This window comes from Rattus norvegicus, chromosome 10, assembly GCF_021556685.1.
Source record: "Rattus norvegicus strain SHRSP/BbbUtx chromosome 10, alternate assembly SHRSP_T2T, whole genome shotgun sequence".
Lineage (NCBI taxonomy): Eukaryota > Metazoa > Chordata > Mammalia > Rodentia > Muridae > Rattus > Rattus norvegicus.
The window spans coordinates 113207060-113223471 of NC_141543.1; the positions used below are offsets into that span (position 1 = coordinate 113207060).

At 47.1% G+C, this 16412-nt stretch overlaps 1 protein-coding gene across 4 annotated transcripts in view; it reads left to right on the plus strand.

The window, feature by feature from the left end:
* Tbcd (tubulin folding cofactor D) overlaps positions 1-16412 on the plus strand; it is a 159163-nt gene that overhangs the window by 132716 nt on the left and 10035 nt on the right. For 3 of the 4 annotated variants that reach the window (XM_087569203.1, NM_001271364.2, XM_087569205.1), the window contains 10 exon segments: positions 1368-1430; positions 2178-2254; positions 3558-3639; positions 5737-5855; positions 8001-8095; positions 8724-8864; positions 13770-13853; positions 14770-14928; positions 15002-15140; positions 15386-15507. In XM_087569203.1, the coding sequence (XP_087425329.1) occupies positions 1368-1430; positions 2178-2254; positions 3558-3639; positions 5737-5855; positions 8001-8095; positions 8724-8864; positions 13770-13853; positions 14770-14928; positions 15002-15140; positions 15386-15507 (1081 nt within the window). 4 annotated transcript variants of the gene reach the window in all.

Sequence of the window (16412 nt, forward strand, 5' to 3'; positions counted from 1 at the left end):
TGTATTCTGAATCCTGTGTGCTCGCCTATCCTACACCAAGTGCTCACTACCTTATACCGGTGGCTTCAAGATGCCGACCCCCCTTAACACTCGTGGAACCTGCATACTTGCCCTCTGTCCATAAGCCCCAGGTGCCCACCTGTCCTACTGTGTGTCTCTAGGTGTTCATCCAGGCCTTTTGACGACTCTGCAGCCATTTGAGACTTTGTTCCTTGGGGAATGTATATTTGGGTCCAGGACAGCCATTGCTTCCTAATTGGGTAGTTTTGTTTGTTTTGTTGTGGTGGTTGTTTTGTGAGACAAGACTGACCTCAGGGCCTGGATCATTGAACTGCTTTCATTGCTATTACAAAATATCAGAAAAAGCAGAAAAATATCAGAGAAAAAGGCTTATTTTGGCTTGTGGTTTAGTGGAACAGTCTTGTTGCGTGTCTTTTTAGAAACATGCTTTTCCCGGCACCATGGCTGCTCTGCCAGCCCACTCCTGGCCCCCTTTGTTCCACCTGGCTTAGCTGGGTACAGTCAGCACTGGTCTGGCTTCTCTTTCTTACCCGCCTTATGCTCCGGGTGTCCAACCCCTGCCAAACATCCCTGGCAACCCGCCTGTAGCAGAGCCGCAGGCCCTGGCTGCCTCGAGATCTTACATGATTGCAAGCATGGTAGAAAAAAATCCCTTCTCTCTTTCCCTGCATTTCTTTTTCTCCTGAGACCTGGGAGTCCCACCTGTACCTTCTGCCCAGCAATTGGCTCCTGGCCTTTTTTATTGACAAGTCAAGAACCAATTAGGGAGCTAGACCTTAGTACTAGCATTTCCCAGTACACAGACCCATCTTGGCAGGGAAACTGAGGCAGAGAGAACAGCTGTAGTTTGTAGCTGTAGGATTTTGAGGAGCTGGTTACATAGCATATGCGATTGGGAAGTGTAGAAATGGGGTGATGTTAATGTTGGTCATGGAGGGAAAACCAGGTAACGGTGCTGCCCATATTCAAGGTGGTTCTTTTCTCCTCTGGAAAGCTTCTTTAGAAACTCATAACAGACTAAATATAATCAAGTGACAATCTAGCTTATCCCAGGGCCCAAGAGAGGCTAAGGTATTCCTCCACTGAGCTGTACCTGACTTAAAGTGTTCTTTACCTTACGTGGATCTCTGTATTCACACGGGTTCTTTAAGAGGGCTCCCCAAGCTTCTGTGTTCAAGATAGGTCTGGAGTATCCATCTGGGGAGATAGCCTGGACTTGCTTATGGCCTGGCCAGCATGAAAGGTGGAAGGGAAAGTTAGATACTGCTTAAGATGTAGTGAGGTCAGCTACAAGAGTCTTTTTGGGAAAATAATGTGTTGTTTTTTTTCTTTTTCTTTTTCCATAGTGTGCATCTTAATAGAGAAATTGTCACTTTCCAGAATGCCCTTTAAAGGTGACACCGTTATTGGTAGGTGCTTTCCTCAACAGCATAGACAACATTTCCTTACACTGTTATTCGGGCTCAGAGTAAGAGATGACCTGCTGGGTGGGTGGATGATTGATTATAGTTTAAAAGATCTCAGCTTTGCTATTGTCTTGAAATTGCTGCAAACTCCTGTCATCCTCTTCCAGAAAGGGCAGGGAGTCCTTCTGGGCTCCATCATTGGCTGTGGCTCTGCCTGTCACCACTGTACCCAATCCTGGGCATTCCTCTCCCAGATAGATGAAAGTCTAGATGACCAGGTACTTATTTATTACCTCAACAGTCCTATTGCCCTACAGAGGGCAGTCCTCCCTAGGCCTGCCCTACCCCAGTCTAAAGTTACTCATTTTACTTAGCTGGAGAGAGTAAGTATATCTCAAAGTTGCGTTTAAATTGTTAGGGAACAGGAGAGAACGAGGGAGAGAGATAGGAAAAGATTGCTTGAAGCTTACAGCTGTAAACAAAACAAAAAGTTCCCAAACATGATGTTTAGTCTTTGGTTTACAGGGAATTGCATTTTCTCCACAGTGGTGGTGGCCACAGGGTATTGGGGAGCTGACATTTAGCAGCCTGAGGTGGGCTTCTTCATGGAACTGGGGCCCTTGTGTTTTTGTGGAGTCTGAAGAATGTTCTCCCGAGAGAAGCCATCTGCTGTAAGAGTAAGCAGAGGATGTTTGTTCTCAGTGCCAGCGGAGTATTCTGAGGTGGGCTGTTTCTTTGCTCTTTTGGCAGAGGGATGGCAGTGGCTGATAAATGACACTCTCAGGAGCCTTCACCTTGTTTCAAGCCATTCCAGAGAACAGATCAAGGTATGCTAAGCAAGATGTCTTTCCCCTGCAAGAGAGTGACACTAATGCTGTCCACTACAGTGCCTATCTCAGTGGCCCCTCATGCACTAACCTGACAATCCTCAATGCTATACTGGGCCTGCATGATTTGCACACATAGGCTAGAGTGACCACTGGTAACCACAAGCCTTACTCTTTCTTATTATACTTTCTGTCTCTACCAAAGCATTTTCCTCTGTTTCGATAGTCATGGTTTGCTTAGGTCATGCCCGAGTGCTGGTGAGCCGTACATGAGGTTTGGGAAGTGTTCCCATGAAGATGAGGAGACACAAAAGACACTGTGCTCGAGCAGCGAGATGCTAGCGTGCATGTCCATGCCTCCGGCCAGGTGGCCTTGCAGAAGCAAAGCTGTGACATGTGACACATTTTTTAGGTGGTAAGCTGTGATTGTTGTTTTGGAAAGGCAGTGATGTCCCAGGTGAGGAGTGGAAGCACATTTATGCTTACATGAGCCTTGCCAACCTGTGTTTCCTTCTGTTTGTTTCTTAGGCAATGATACTATTCTGTGGAAATCTGGAATACTGGTAGTTTTCCTGGTTAAATTTGTAGGCCTCATGGCTGATGTCTCAGAATTTTCTTTTAAAACACTATGCGTAACCAAGTCCCACCAGCCATGATTATGATATTCTTTGATGCTCGATTAGTGCATGTAGCATCTGTATGGTGTATTGAGGGGCCTCCCCGTGCTGATCTCCTCAGTTCCTTTCTCCTTAGTTCGGGGGAGAGAGTGAATGGAAGGCTTGAGTTGGACTCATCTACTGCAGACGGTGGAGGTTGGGATCCAAGAATCCCACGCTGCATAGTTGTCTGACACTGCATCATCTCGTTTCCATAAAAGTTCCTGGGACTGAGATCGGTTCCAAACTCTCTCTGTTCTGCACAGCCTCCTGTTTGAGATGCCCATAAAGCCTTGTATTCTGTAAACCAGGTTCCACCGGTTGCTGTTTTGAGCCCTTGTTCACATAAAGAACACTCCATCCCCACATTCCTTCTGCTGGGAAGGGAGAAGTGCTTTGTTTTACATTAACTGTGCCATTTGAGAACACATAGAAATTGTACTGCATGGAAGAAGAGTTCTCACTTTAGGTTTACTGGTGAAGAGAATCTAAAATGATTGATACATCTGACAGGTGCTGATAAGACAGGCCAGAGTATGGCAGTGACACAGTTTGATTTTTTAAATCCCTATTGCAGTGACCCAGTCGTCTGTGGCTGAGGACTTCTCAGACAGAACCACCTTTACTCATGCCCTCTTCTGTCTTAGGAGGTGGCTGTCTCTGCCCTGGCTGCCCTCTGCAATGAATACTACAAGAAGGAGCCTGGGGAGGCAGGCTCTACCATCACAGGTGAGTAGGCTGTGTGCTGGGCTAAAGCAGGGACCTGTGGTATTGACAGGAACTGGTGAAGCCCAGGAGGCTTGGGCTGAGTTGGCTGGAGAAGCAACACTGTCTGATCACCTTTCTGGAGTTAATCTCTTAGGATCCACCCAGCTCATGCTAGGCGACTGGGCTACGGGAAGGAGAGGGGAGGTCTCAGCTACACAGTAGCCTTGACACACACACACACACACACACACACACACACACACACACACACACACACACAGACACACACACACACACACACACACACACACACACACACACACACACACACACACACCCGAGCCACTTCAGGACATGTCCTTAGATCTATCTAGAAGGGTAGCTGCCTAAGGAAACGCCTTAATCTCTGAACAGGTAGCTTCACTGGGTCATGACTTCCTACAGACTCTGTATAAAAGTCTCTCGTCTAGTAATTAACATTTACTTTCTATGACTTTGCAAAAATATAAAAAAAATATACAGGAATTTGATCTTCTGAACCTGGGGGTCACCAGTTATGCTGGCCAGTGAGCCCTAGGAATCCTCTTGTCTGCCTTCCCAGAGCTGGGATTATAGGCATATGCTACCATGATTGGCTTTTTTATGCGTTGGGGATTTAAACCCAGGTCCTCAAGCTTACACAGCTTTCCTGACTGAGCCATCTTCCCGTTCCCTGGCAGACATTTCTGTTTTTGTTTTGTTTTGTTTTGAAGCCTTTTTTATTTTACACGTATGTGTGTTTTGTCTGTGTATCACTTGTGTGACTGATGCCTACAGGGGCCAGAAGAGGGTGTCATCTTCCCTGGAAACTGAGTTAAAGATGGTTGTGAGCAAATAGTAGAATTGAATCTAATAATTTTTACAGTATTTATTAACTACAATGCATTGATAGTAAATATTTGATTATATGTGATCTGTATTTTAAAAGTAGAGCAATAATTTTACATTTTACTTTTCAAGCAAAGTACTGTGCTCTATCTGCTGACAATAAATCGTGTCCCCAAATAACCCCTGGTGCGTTGAAGCATAAGTAAACTAAAAAGAGGCTTCCTCCCCTCTCCCCCACATGGCTACTGAAGTGAATTTACCCTGGTACATCTGAATTGAGAGTGTTATACTTTTCTACCCCCACATCTGAGGATAGATATATTTCTGGGGTTTCAGTGACTGGGTCCTAGCAGCCACTGATGGTCAAAGTCTGACTGGCAGGACTCAGGGATGGTACCCACCTCTTTCCCATCTTGCTGAGCTACGTTGTAAAAGAATAGAACTAGCTAGTCAGTTTTAACATTCTCCCCCTCACCCTGCTCTGATGCCCTAGGCTTGTCCGTTTCTATTTCTCCCTTGAGATCTTTGATCCTGTCACTAGTACACGAATAGCCCTGTGTGCTTGATCAGCCTCACCCTTGCACTCTCTCTTCTTGCCCCAGAACTTGGGATACTCAGTCACAGTGTCCCAAAGCTTTACTGTCAGCGTGGAACTATAGTTACTCTTTTATTAGTGGACTCTTGTTATTAGGACGTTGCATTTATCGTAAACTTTATGTTCTTATTAGGTAAAGGTGAGAGTTCTGAATGTGTCTTCTATTCTTTTTTTTTTTTTTTTTTTTTTTGGTTCTTTTTTTTTCGGAGCTGGGGACCGAACCCAGGGCCTTGCGCTTCCTAGGTAAGCGCTCTACCACTGAGCTAAATCCCCAGCCCCGTGTCTTCTATTCTTATAACTGTCTCAAATTTATTCCCCTAATAATGAAGCCGTGTAGTTGAAATTCCCTATGAAAGCCAGGTTTGGTAGTGCATGTCTGTAATCCCAGCTGAGCTATCATAGCTTTTAATCCATGGGAAGCCGAGAGTATTGGTAATTCAAGATCAGCTTGGTTTAATAGACTTTCCCAAACAAACACAAACACAAAGGGAAAAAACCTTAAAGAAACCTTAAACCACTGTATACAATTCTTTTTGTATCTTATGTATTACTTTGAAGGTAATCAGAGCATTGTCCTGGCTTACCTGGTGCATCTAACTGATATTTCTAAGGAGTCATGAGGCAGCGGCCACTTCTGAACACCTCTTTCTTTCCAGAGGAGCTGATTCCACAGTACCTTGCTGAACTCCGAAGCCCAGAGGAGATGACCCGTTGTGGCTTTTCCTCAGCCTTGGGTGCCCTCCCGTGTTTCCTTCTCAGGGGCCATCTGCAGCAGGTGAGGGTGCTAATAGCACCACAGGGGCACAGATGTGAAGGGCTGGCAACTAGCCTGCACACCTCTGGTTGGGAAGGGATTCCCGGAGGTTGCACGTGTGGCCTTGCAAGGCAGTGACTGTTGGACCTGGACTCCAGTATGTGGGCAAACCTGCTCTTGCAAGACACACTTACAGAGCTGTGCTCAAGTTTGCAGACACTGCGGTCTGCACTGTCTGAAGAAACTGTTGTTGCCTGGATGAGAAATCAGTAGCCTCTGTACAGTAGCTAGTGCCCCCAATGTACCTTCTCTTCTTACAGCCATGTCAGTTTATTTCCCTAATAATGGAGCCGTGCAGTTAACATTCCTTCTGAAGTTCCATGTATCTCAGGTATCTTGCATCCCACCATGTTTGTAGTCATGGTGGGAGGTAGGCTGGGTATGGGTAAAGGCTGCCAGCCCCATGTCTCAGCTTGGTGCCCCATGGGCCTCTGCCTGTGCCGCCGAAAATCTCATGTATCATTGTTTTGCTACCTTTTGGGACACTGTTACCTCATCATGACAATGGTAAGATGGAAAGAACAAGATGGTCCATGCTCTGCCCTGTTAGGCGCCGAGTGGACCTCTCAGCCTTACCAGGCCCCTCATCCAGCCCTTTTGATATAGAAAGACCAAGATGTATTTTCTCTTCTGGATCCACCATTGAAAGCCTTGAGTTGTGAGGCTCGTTCATTTCTTACATCTAGGCTATCACTCGGATTGACACGTGGGACACCCTCTGCCTCCCTCAGTATCCTTTCCTCACACTGTCTCGTCTGCTCTGGCGTGGCCTGCTCTCTCCCTGTTGTCTGTCCTCAGCATCCCGTGTCACCTGTCCTGTGCAAGCAGGACATGCTTCCTTCCAGTCTGGCTCTGGAGACGTTCCTTTCCCTGCTTTCCTAGTCCATTATGCTCACACACTTTCCCCGAGTTGAAACACCAGACTTGGTCCTGCCAACTCACCCCAAGATCCTCTTGCCGTCTGTCCCCCTTGCCGTACGCTGGGATGCAGTAAGACAAACATTTCACATTAGCGTCTATATAAACTGGAGTCCTTTCTCCTGTGGGACCAGACAGCGTTCGATGGAGTGCCGATCGAGCCTAGGCACATGCAGGCCTCTTTACCCCTGCACAAAGCCCAGTGTATCTGTCATAACAACTGCACTTGAAATGTGGCTAAAAATGAAACAGATTTTAGAACTGAGCTGTCACTCCAAGAAGTAATAGCAGGAGCTGGAGAGATGGCTCAGTGGTTAAGAGCACTGGCTGTCCTACCAGAAGTCTGAGCTCAGTTCCCAGTAACCACATGGTGGCTGATACCCTTCTGTAATGGGATCTGATGCCATCTTCTCTCTGATGCCCTCTTCTGTCATGAAGTCATCCATGCAAGTAGAATATTCATGTGCATGCATGCATCCATACATGCATAAGTAGAAGCAGTAGCACTGGGCTTACACGGTAGCTCAGTGAGTAAATCACTTGCTGGGCAAGCATAGTGATCCAAGTTTGACCCCTAGAACTTATGTCAAGGTAGAGAGAACCAATTCCACAAAGTTGTCCTCTAACAACCTCCACGTACAGGCTGTAGCATATTTGATTGTTCACACACACACTCACATACCACACACACACAGACACACGCACACACACCACCCACCCAAGGTGGGGTGGGTATACAAGTATTTTTGCTCATTTGTTGTTAGGCTCTGGAATACCAGCTGCCCCTCTACAAGCTGAGAACAACTGACGCAAATATCGAATGAGGCCCGATCCATGGCAGTCACTGGGTTTTGGGTGAAGCCAAGAGGAAGGTGTGGGATGATCTCTTTTTATCAAGTCCTTCCAGTAGCTGAATCAGGGCATGTCGTCTTGTGTGGGAAGTGGCTCCTGTGAGCTGCCTAGCAGTCTCCACCCATGGCTACTGTGGCCTGAGTCTCTAGAGCTACATTTCTGGCTCAAGAAGAAGTTGACAGCAGCCACGCTTGGTGACACACACTCATAGCACTCAGGGTGGTGAGACAGGATTGATTCTCAGGTTCAAGGCCAGACTGGGCTACTGACTGCAACCGTCTTAAAAATGTGTTTACTTTGTAATTGACATTCTTTTGGGGACCCTCTTGCCCTTAGGTTCTCTCAGGTCTGAGAAGAGTCACCTGTACTACTTCTCCCATGGATGTGAGCTTTGCTGAGGCCAGGAGAGACGGTTTGAAAGCAATCTCGAGGTGAGCCTCTAGGCAGGCAGGTGGGCATCAACAGGCACCACATGCGTTGTTGCTAGCCCTGGCAACATTGAGGCCTTATATGAAACCAGACAGAAACAAAACAAACCATCATGTGGACCTTGGAGCAGCACAGTGGCAGAGTTCTTGTTCAGCTTGTACAAGGCTATGGGTTCTATCACAATACTGCTGGGGATGGGGGTGGGTGGGGGAGAGGAGAGGAAAGGAACGGAAGGAGGGTGAGTGGGTGAAGACTTGAGTTCAGGTGTTCAGCAATACCTGAATCTTGTGTCTTTGTGACTGCTGTGTGTCGATGCAGTGTGTAGGGCCATGTGTGCCTCTTCTAGCTCCCCATGGTTTTGTAAGCCCAATTATTCCCCTGACTTCTCACAGCAGCATTAACTGTTTTCATCAGGGTGGAAGAAAGAGCCAGCTACCTTGCAGACTATGGGGGCGGTGAAGGTGACTTCACAGTGAGCACTATACTGCACCTGCAGTAGGATGGGTGCTCTGCCCCCCTAAGTCTGCCCCCGAGGCTCCTCTGACATGCTGAATATTCCCCTCAGCAAGATACTTGAGGTCATTGTAATGTGAAGGATGAGCTCACAGACTATGCATATTTTAATTTCAGAATTTGCCAGACAGTTGGTGTGAACACACAGGGACCTCCAGATGAAGTCATATGCCAAGAGAACATCTCTGAGGTTTATGCTGCATTGCTGGGCTGCATGAGTGATTACACCACAGACAGCAGAGGCGATGTGGGAGCCTGGTAAGGACAGTGTTTGTAGTTGACTCCCCTGGTGCCTCATAAATGTTCTTCTTTTTTTTCTTTTTTTCTTTTTTTTTTTTTTTTCGGAGCTGGGTACCGAACTCAGGGCCTTGTGCTTGCTAGGCAAGCGCTCTACCACTGAGCTAAATCCCCAACCCCTCTCATAAATGTCCTTACACCGGGGAGGCATGGCATCTCATGGTACCCAGGACAATAAGCATTAAGTCGTTGTAGAAACTCATAGGGGCTGTCTGCACTGACGTCTGAGGTGAGCAGCAATGAGATTGTGCTTTCCTGTTCTGCTGCTCAGACATCCATCATCCTTGGAGTCTGCCTGATTGTCTTTTCCTTCTCCTCCTGTAGGGTAAGGTTCTTGCCCAGGTTGCAGAAACACCTTGTGAGGTGTTAGCAAGGCTAATGCTGCTGTTGTCTGTAAACAGCTGTGCCAAGTGCCTCACACTCCCTCCTGCTGGCTATACACAATGTTGTTTAGAGTTCAGAAGGAGCTCATAGAAGGTTCTGTCTTAATGAATGTGATCAAACATGGAGGGAGTATGTTATCCCTTGAATACAATGTTCCAGACTTTATTCTTTAACATGTTCTTCCTACCTCTTCATCTTTCCTTCCTCTCATTCTGAATGACAGCCCTTGTTTCTTTTCCCATCTCCTCGCCTCGCTGGTTACCCCACTTTATAGATCACTGCGAAGATTCCCCATGTCCTCACGTTCCAGAAACTCAAGCACTTGTTCCATGCTGAACAGGTTTCTTCCTGAAGATCTCTATTTTGTTTGAGTTTTGTTATTGTTGCTCTTCTATGGTTGTGTAAATGTTAGTCTGTGTTCTACTCATTGACTCTTCCTTTATTTATTTTCTACTATGAAGCTCATTTTATAGTTTTAATTTCATTTAACATTGGTCATTAATTTACATTTGCACGGAGTCTTCCCCATGTCACTCTGCTGGCATTTCCTATAATCTCCTTAATTGTAAGTATATTTTCCTCCACCCTAGCATATTGCCCTTCAGGTCCATCCGCTGTTATGGATTGAGTTGTCTGGATAGATCTCTGTAGACTTAGGAAGGGCTTCCCTGTGGCTGTCCTCAGTCTTATCAGAGCCTGGTAAATGGAGGCTTTGAGGGACCTCATGACCATTTCCAACCTTGCCAAGGTCTCCCCTAGCACACCCGAAATGCTGTGTAAGCCCCAAAGCTACAAGGGATCTCCACCTACCTGCTCTCCTGTGGCGCCCCTTTGCAGACCCTTCTAGAATGTGCCACAGGGTTAATAGCAGGCAGTAGCCTAAGCTGGCATTGTGAACCCAGCCCACATGTGGCCAGTGACTTGGGTCTGTGATAGATAGATCGATAGGTCTTGGCAGGTCCTAGACTTCTTTTCTAAGGCCTCTGAATTTTCAAGAGACCTTGTTGACCTAGATTCCTTCTTGCAGTTCAAGACTGAAAAATTGTGACTGTTGAGTGATTTTTTCCATGGAAGATATTAACAAATATCTATTTATCCAGTGTCTTGGCACTGAAGACAAACCAGAGGAACAATTCCACCTAAGTCTAGCTTAGAGGGTCTAAGTTACTTACAGGAGCATAGGTAAGGGGTGACTTACATAGGTGACTTAAAGGCAGTTGCATCGCTGAGAAGCACTCTCTAGCAGGGTGACGGCTCACAAAAACTGCATCTCTGGAGGCTCTGCCAGCTGAAAAGTGTCATCTCCCCAGCAATTTTTACTGCTTTTATACCTAACCTCGGGGAGGAAGCTCTGTGGATCCTGCAACATTCTGAGCTTTTATTAGCTTCCTGAGCCTTATACATTTCAACAGCTTCCTGAGTCTTAAGGTCCCCCTCCTCCCTTCCAAAGCAATTTCACTTTGGAATAAATAGTTATACATAGTGTATTTCTTTGCAGTCTCCCTGGCACTGGGGCATCCTTCTGAGCAAGGCAGAAAGGACCAGTGATGGGGTTCTTCCCCAGTCCTGGTCCTTGGGACCTTACCCTTTATGGTATTTCTTCTGTATTAATTCACTCTGCAAAGGGTGGACCTCCAGGATTCTGCTCCTGGGGGTCCAGTGCAGAATTACCAGTAGTGAATGGTGCAATTCCAGACACTTTTAAAAAAAATTTTCTCTTATACTTTGAGATTATACTCACATCATTTCGCCTGTTTCTTTCCTCTCTCCAAACTCCCATAGACCCCTCTCCTTGTTCTTTCAAATCCATGGCCTCCTTTCTCATTAGCTATTGTTATGCACTCCGTGTATGTGTGTGTGCATGTGTGTGTTTGTGTGTGTGTGTTTCTCCCGCTCTCAGCGTTCCTTAGTTGCCTGTAGTTCTTTGTGTAGGGTTGAGGCCTCCTGGGCTTTGCCCACCCCAGCCCACACAAGCATGAATATTGTTGTCCTTGTTCAGCTCAGCTTCAGGCAGCGATGTTGGCGAGACTTTATAATCACCAAGCAAAGTCCCTGTCCCTCTGGTTCTCACCATGTTTCTGCCTCCTCTTCCATAACGATTCCCAAGCATGGAGGCTCATGTTGTATTGTCAGTTGGAACTGGGCTCCATAACTGCATTTTAAGAGAAGTTTCCTTGATGAGGGGTGAGGACTGCACTTATCTGTGGGTTTGAGGACCAATGTTTAGAACGTAGTTAGGGCTCATGCTGGTAGAGCAGCAGTTGTAGGTCCTCCAGGATCCCTGACTTCACAAGCCTTGGATAGTTGGCTGGATCTCCAGTATAAAACCTGATTTCCCTCTGAACAGGTATTAAATCCAGTTAGAGGGCTGCTAGTTACACACACAAAAGGAAGAGGGTGAGAAACCAGTAAGGAGTGTGAAACAGTCACATGGAGTTATACAGTGTTTTCCTCCAAGAGCCGAAGACTATCATAAAACCCTAACAAGTCACAAGTGGTCCTCTTTTGGGCTGTTGGTCAGGGTCGTCTAAGAAAGTCCTAAAATGTCATAGGCTACTTGCTCTTGATTGCCCCCCAGAGGTGGAAGGTAGGTCCCCACTGCTGAAGATATATCCGAGTGTCAGACACCAGGCCCAGAGACCTCTGAGCTGGAACCTCTGACCTGAAAGCCTCCTCCTTGAGGACTAATTTCCATGGTAACAGACGGCTCTGTGCACACTTCCACAGGAGGGTAGTAACCAGAGCTGCCCAGCTGTGCTGCTTATGAGCCATAACGCTCAGCATGGCATGATAAACCCCATGGTCACATCAGTGGCACACACATTAGCAGCACACACGTTAGCGGCACACACACATTAGCAGCACACACACCTTGTGTGTGTTTAATTCAACAGTGTCTAGAACTTTCTCAGAGATTCCAGTTTTTGAAATTCTGACCTTTTCATTTACTTTGCTCTGTAGTCTTCATATTTTTCTTACATAGCTATTATAAGGACTGCACATTTGGTTAATCTATTTTTGTTGCTACAGTTATTTTGGTATTTATTATGTTTTATTTACTGTTTATTTAGTTTTTAGCTGAATTTCCTAAATTACAGTTAAATTGCAGGGCTTCGTGTCATGTAGTTATCTTTTAGCAGGTGGTGATAGTAGCCAGCCAAATGCCACTGAAATCGACTGTGTTCTCACATCCAGGTCACTGAGAGTGGGAGGGCTTTACAGAGAGGGGCTCCAGCTCTGTACAGACTGGGTGGTGTGGAGTGGGCTCTGTAACAATGGTTTCATTAAATTGCCCTTGCTCCCAGGATTAACCTGCGTTACTGAGCATATCTGTGGTGCGTTTTTACCGAGACCTTCTGAGGCTCAGGTGCTCAGCAAATACAGCTTCTCCTTGTAGCTGGTTTCTCCTTGTAGCTGGTTTCTACTGTTATTGGGAGCCCCGTCCTGTGTGTCACGGCTTAAGAGGTGGCAGGCATGAAGGAAATGTACAAATTACCCTGACAGTGGGCCTGTGAGAACTTTGTAGTTGTGCACCTGTAGACCTTGGTACTTTTCAGGCCTACCTGTGTCCCTGGCATTCTTCACAGGTATGCACCTTGTCCCTCAGCACACTGCGCAGTCTACCATCCCTTTGTTCCTGGCACTTTTTGCAGATGTGACCCCACATCCCCTGGCGTTCATTGCAGATTTGCTCCCGTGTCCCTGTAACACACCTTTCCCAGGCTTGCTTTGTGTCCAGTCCCTCATCTGACCCTGGGGAGTCCCCTGGAACCCTGGCCTGCACTTAGAGGCTCCATAGAGGGTTTGATTGAGGCAGGGATGACCCCCGGCCTGAGGGTTTGTATCTTCCTTTTCCTAAATCTGGCTGAATGCACCTGAATCCCAGTTAAATGGCTGCCTTTGCTCTGGAATTAGACCAGTATTTTTTCTTCTTTGATATGAATTAATGGCAGACAGCTATGTTTAGCAGGAAAGAAAGTCAAGGATGAATGTGAGTGTTGCTTGCTCTGTTTGTTTGGTGAGAACCAGAAGTGCCAGCCTGGTGCAGAGAGACTACAGGAGGCCAGCTTCACAGGGGAGGAGGCTGTAGGAAGTATCTGCGATTACAGTGAGTCTTAGGCTTTGCCGAGACTTGTCCAGTCTATCTTCAGGTGTTAAGAGTGAATCCTCTTGCTTGACAGTATGAGAGACAGCACGTCCCTCATTCCCCAGTTAAGGGAGTTAAGTAAAGACTGCCAGCTGCTGGCATTGGGTTTCTCTGATGGTTTACACTACGCGATTTCTGTAATCTCTGAAACTTTCCCTATGTTTGGGCCTTTTGAAACTAAGCTTGTGCGTGACCAGTGGGTGTCTCGAGACGTTTTTCCCCCTCACAAGCTGCTTCTAGAGTCTGTGCTTATAGGGCCCAATGGGTTTGGTTGGTGGAACCAGGGCTTGAAGTGCCTGTCCTAGATTGACCTTCTCATGTCTCCTTATCCACAGGGTTCGTGAGGCTTCCATGACCAGCCTCATGGATTTGATGCTTTTGCTGGCACAGACTGAGCCAGTGCTGATTGAGGCCCACATGTGAGTATCTGAAATCAGCTGGGGCTGTCCTGGGCCTTAACACCTTCCCAGACAAACTTCTCTGACCTCTGTCCTGGCCCTCCAGAGTCTGTGGATCATGGCCATGACCTGTGTCAGGATCCATAGCATATACACACTCCCCAACCCCAGACCAGGACCTCCTTTGATCCAGCCTGTTTGACAGTCAGCTTTAGAGGGTGAGGACGTAGTGGCCTCTGTTCTATAGCTGAGGTTCATGCCAAGATGGGCTACATTATTTAATCCAGCCTCTGTGAATTTCCACCTCCTCTGCCACACTGCTTGAGGCCCTAAGTTTGCTATCTTATATGTACTGTACCTCCTCAACCTGGCCTCTCATCCTCCTCCTTCCACCAACCTGCAATACTGTTGCTTCTCACTCTTGCCCCAACAGTACATCGACGTTCACATGTACCTGATATGTAGCTCTTGAGATGTTGGGGAAGGCAGGGTGCAGTCATACCCACCCTGTGTTGGTTAGGTTTATTTTAACTTGGCACAAAGTAGAATTAATTGGAAAGAGGGACTCAGTTGAGAAAATACGTCCATGAAATTTATTATATAAATAAAATTGGCCTATAGCATTTTATTGATTAATGTTTTATGTGGGAGGTTCCATTCCTGGGAAAGTAGTCTTGAGTTCTATAAGCAAGCAGCTGAGGAAGCTAGTAAGTAGCGTTCCTTCATGGCCTCTGCTTTAGTTCTGCCTCCTGACTTCCTTTAGTGACGGAGTGTGACCTCAGACCCTTTCCTACCCAAGTTGCTTTTGGTCATGATGTTTTATCACAGCAATAAAAACCCTAACTAAGTCATAACTTGATGTGGCTTCAGCAGCTGCTGACAATAAGGTGACCACGTTTCCCCAGGCTGGCCTCATACGTGTGCCCTCCGTTTGCAGCTGTGAGCGTGTCATGTGTTGCGTTGCCCAGCAGGCAAGTGAGAAGATTGATCGGTTCCGTGCTCATGCTGCCCGGGTATTCCTGACTCTCTTGCACTTCGACAGCCCTCCCATTCCCCATGTTCCCCACCGCAAGGAACTGGAAAGTCTGTTTCCCAGGTACTGTTAGATATAGATCCCCTTGTAGCCCAGTCCCTCCAAGCATGGCCTTGAGAAAATTACTGTCTTTCAGGTCTGATGTGGCCACTGTGAACTGGAATGCACCTTCACAGGCCTTCCCTCTTATCACCCAGCTCTTGGGACTGCCTACCTATAGATACCATGTCCTGCTGGGGCTGGCCGTGTCCGTGGGTGGCTTGACAGAGTCTACGGTAAGGAGGCATCTGGCTGTGCACAGCAGGGGATGCGGGGAATTCTCTCAAGAGGGTTCTGTCCCAGATGTGTGCACTTTACATGTCCACTGTGTGACCAGCCCCATCCCTGTAGAATCCTCACATCTCTGTAGTTTGCAGTCATTTCTGCTTGACCTCAGGCATTTACTGTCATTGTAGTAGCCCTGAGGAACCAAGGGAGAAGCTAGCCATGCTGAGCCCCAATACTGCTTTTTGGGTTGCAGGTCAGGCATTCTACACAGAGCCTCTTCGAGTACATGAAGGGGATTCAGAAGGATGCTCAGGTCCTGGAGAGCTTCAGTGAGACCCTCCTAAAGGTCTTTGAGGACAACCTCTTGAATGACAGGTGAGTGGTGTCCTCAGACAGGGTACCCGAGACCTGATCCTATTTCCACAGAGCCCAGGTTTCCCTGGGACACTTTTGTCATAATAGATGAGGAGCAGGGCCCAGCAAGCCTAGCAGCTCACTCATACTCATCTTCTACAAACCCCAAGAATTTATCTCCTCTGGGCCTTGCTGGCCCCTGGGCCTGGGCATCGATTGGCAATCCCTTTCCCTTGATGCACTCTCGGCAGGAAAATGGCTTTCCTTGTGTGTGGAGATGCAGAATACCAAGTGAAGTGGAATGAGGTTCTAGTCTGTAGAAATATTCTCCATCTTTTCTTGTCTATAATAGCCCGGTTGAGACATAAGAGACCTGAAAGACAACACATGGCTCCTTGGGGTGTGTGTGTGTGTGTGTGTGTGTGTGTGTGTGTGTGTCTCAGTCTCAGTGTCTCACAAATCCTTCCCTTCTGATCCTCGGAGCCCTCCCAGCTGTTCACTTTGGCAGATAAGCAGCATAACCACCTCTGTCCTGTTGTGGGCAGGAACTGACTCACTTGAGTATTTCCTGTTCCCAGCCTAACAGACAGTGATAGTGGACAAGCAGGGATGAATCTCTGTGGATGCACATTCCCTTTCTTGGGTACTCATTGAGTAATGGACAACTGGGTCACATGGATTGCTTGTTAAGTTCTATAAAGCTGCTGGCCCCGTCTGTTCCATGGCTCGCCCACATTGGTGGTCAGTCTCAGGTGGATGTCCTGTTCGACACTCAGTTGCCCTCCTAATGTCTGTTAATTGCCATAGCTTGTTTGGTTGGGCTTTCCTCTCACTTGTTCTAGGATGGCTTCTCTATACGGGGCAAGTCTGTCAGATTTGTGGTTTGAAGGACCCAGCTACCACCTGTCCTGTGCTTCAGTGAGCAG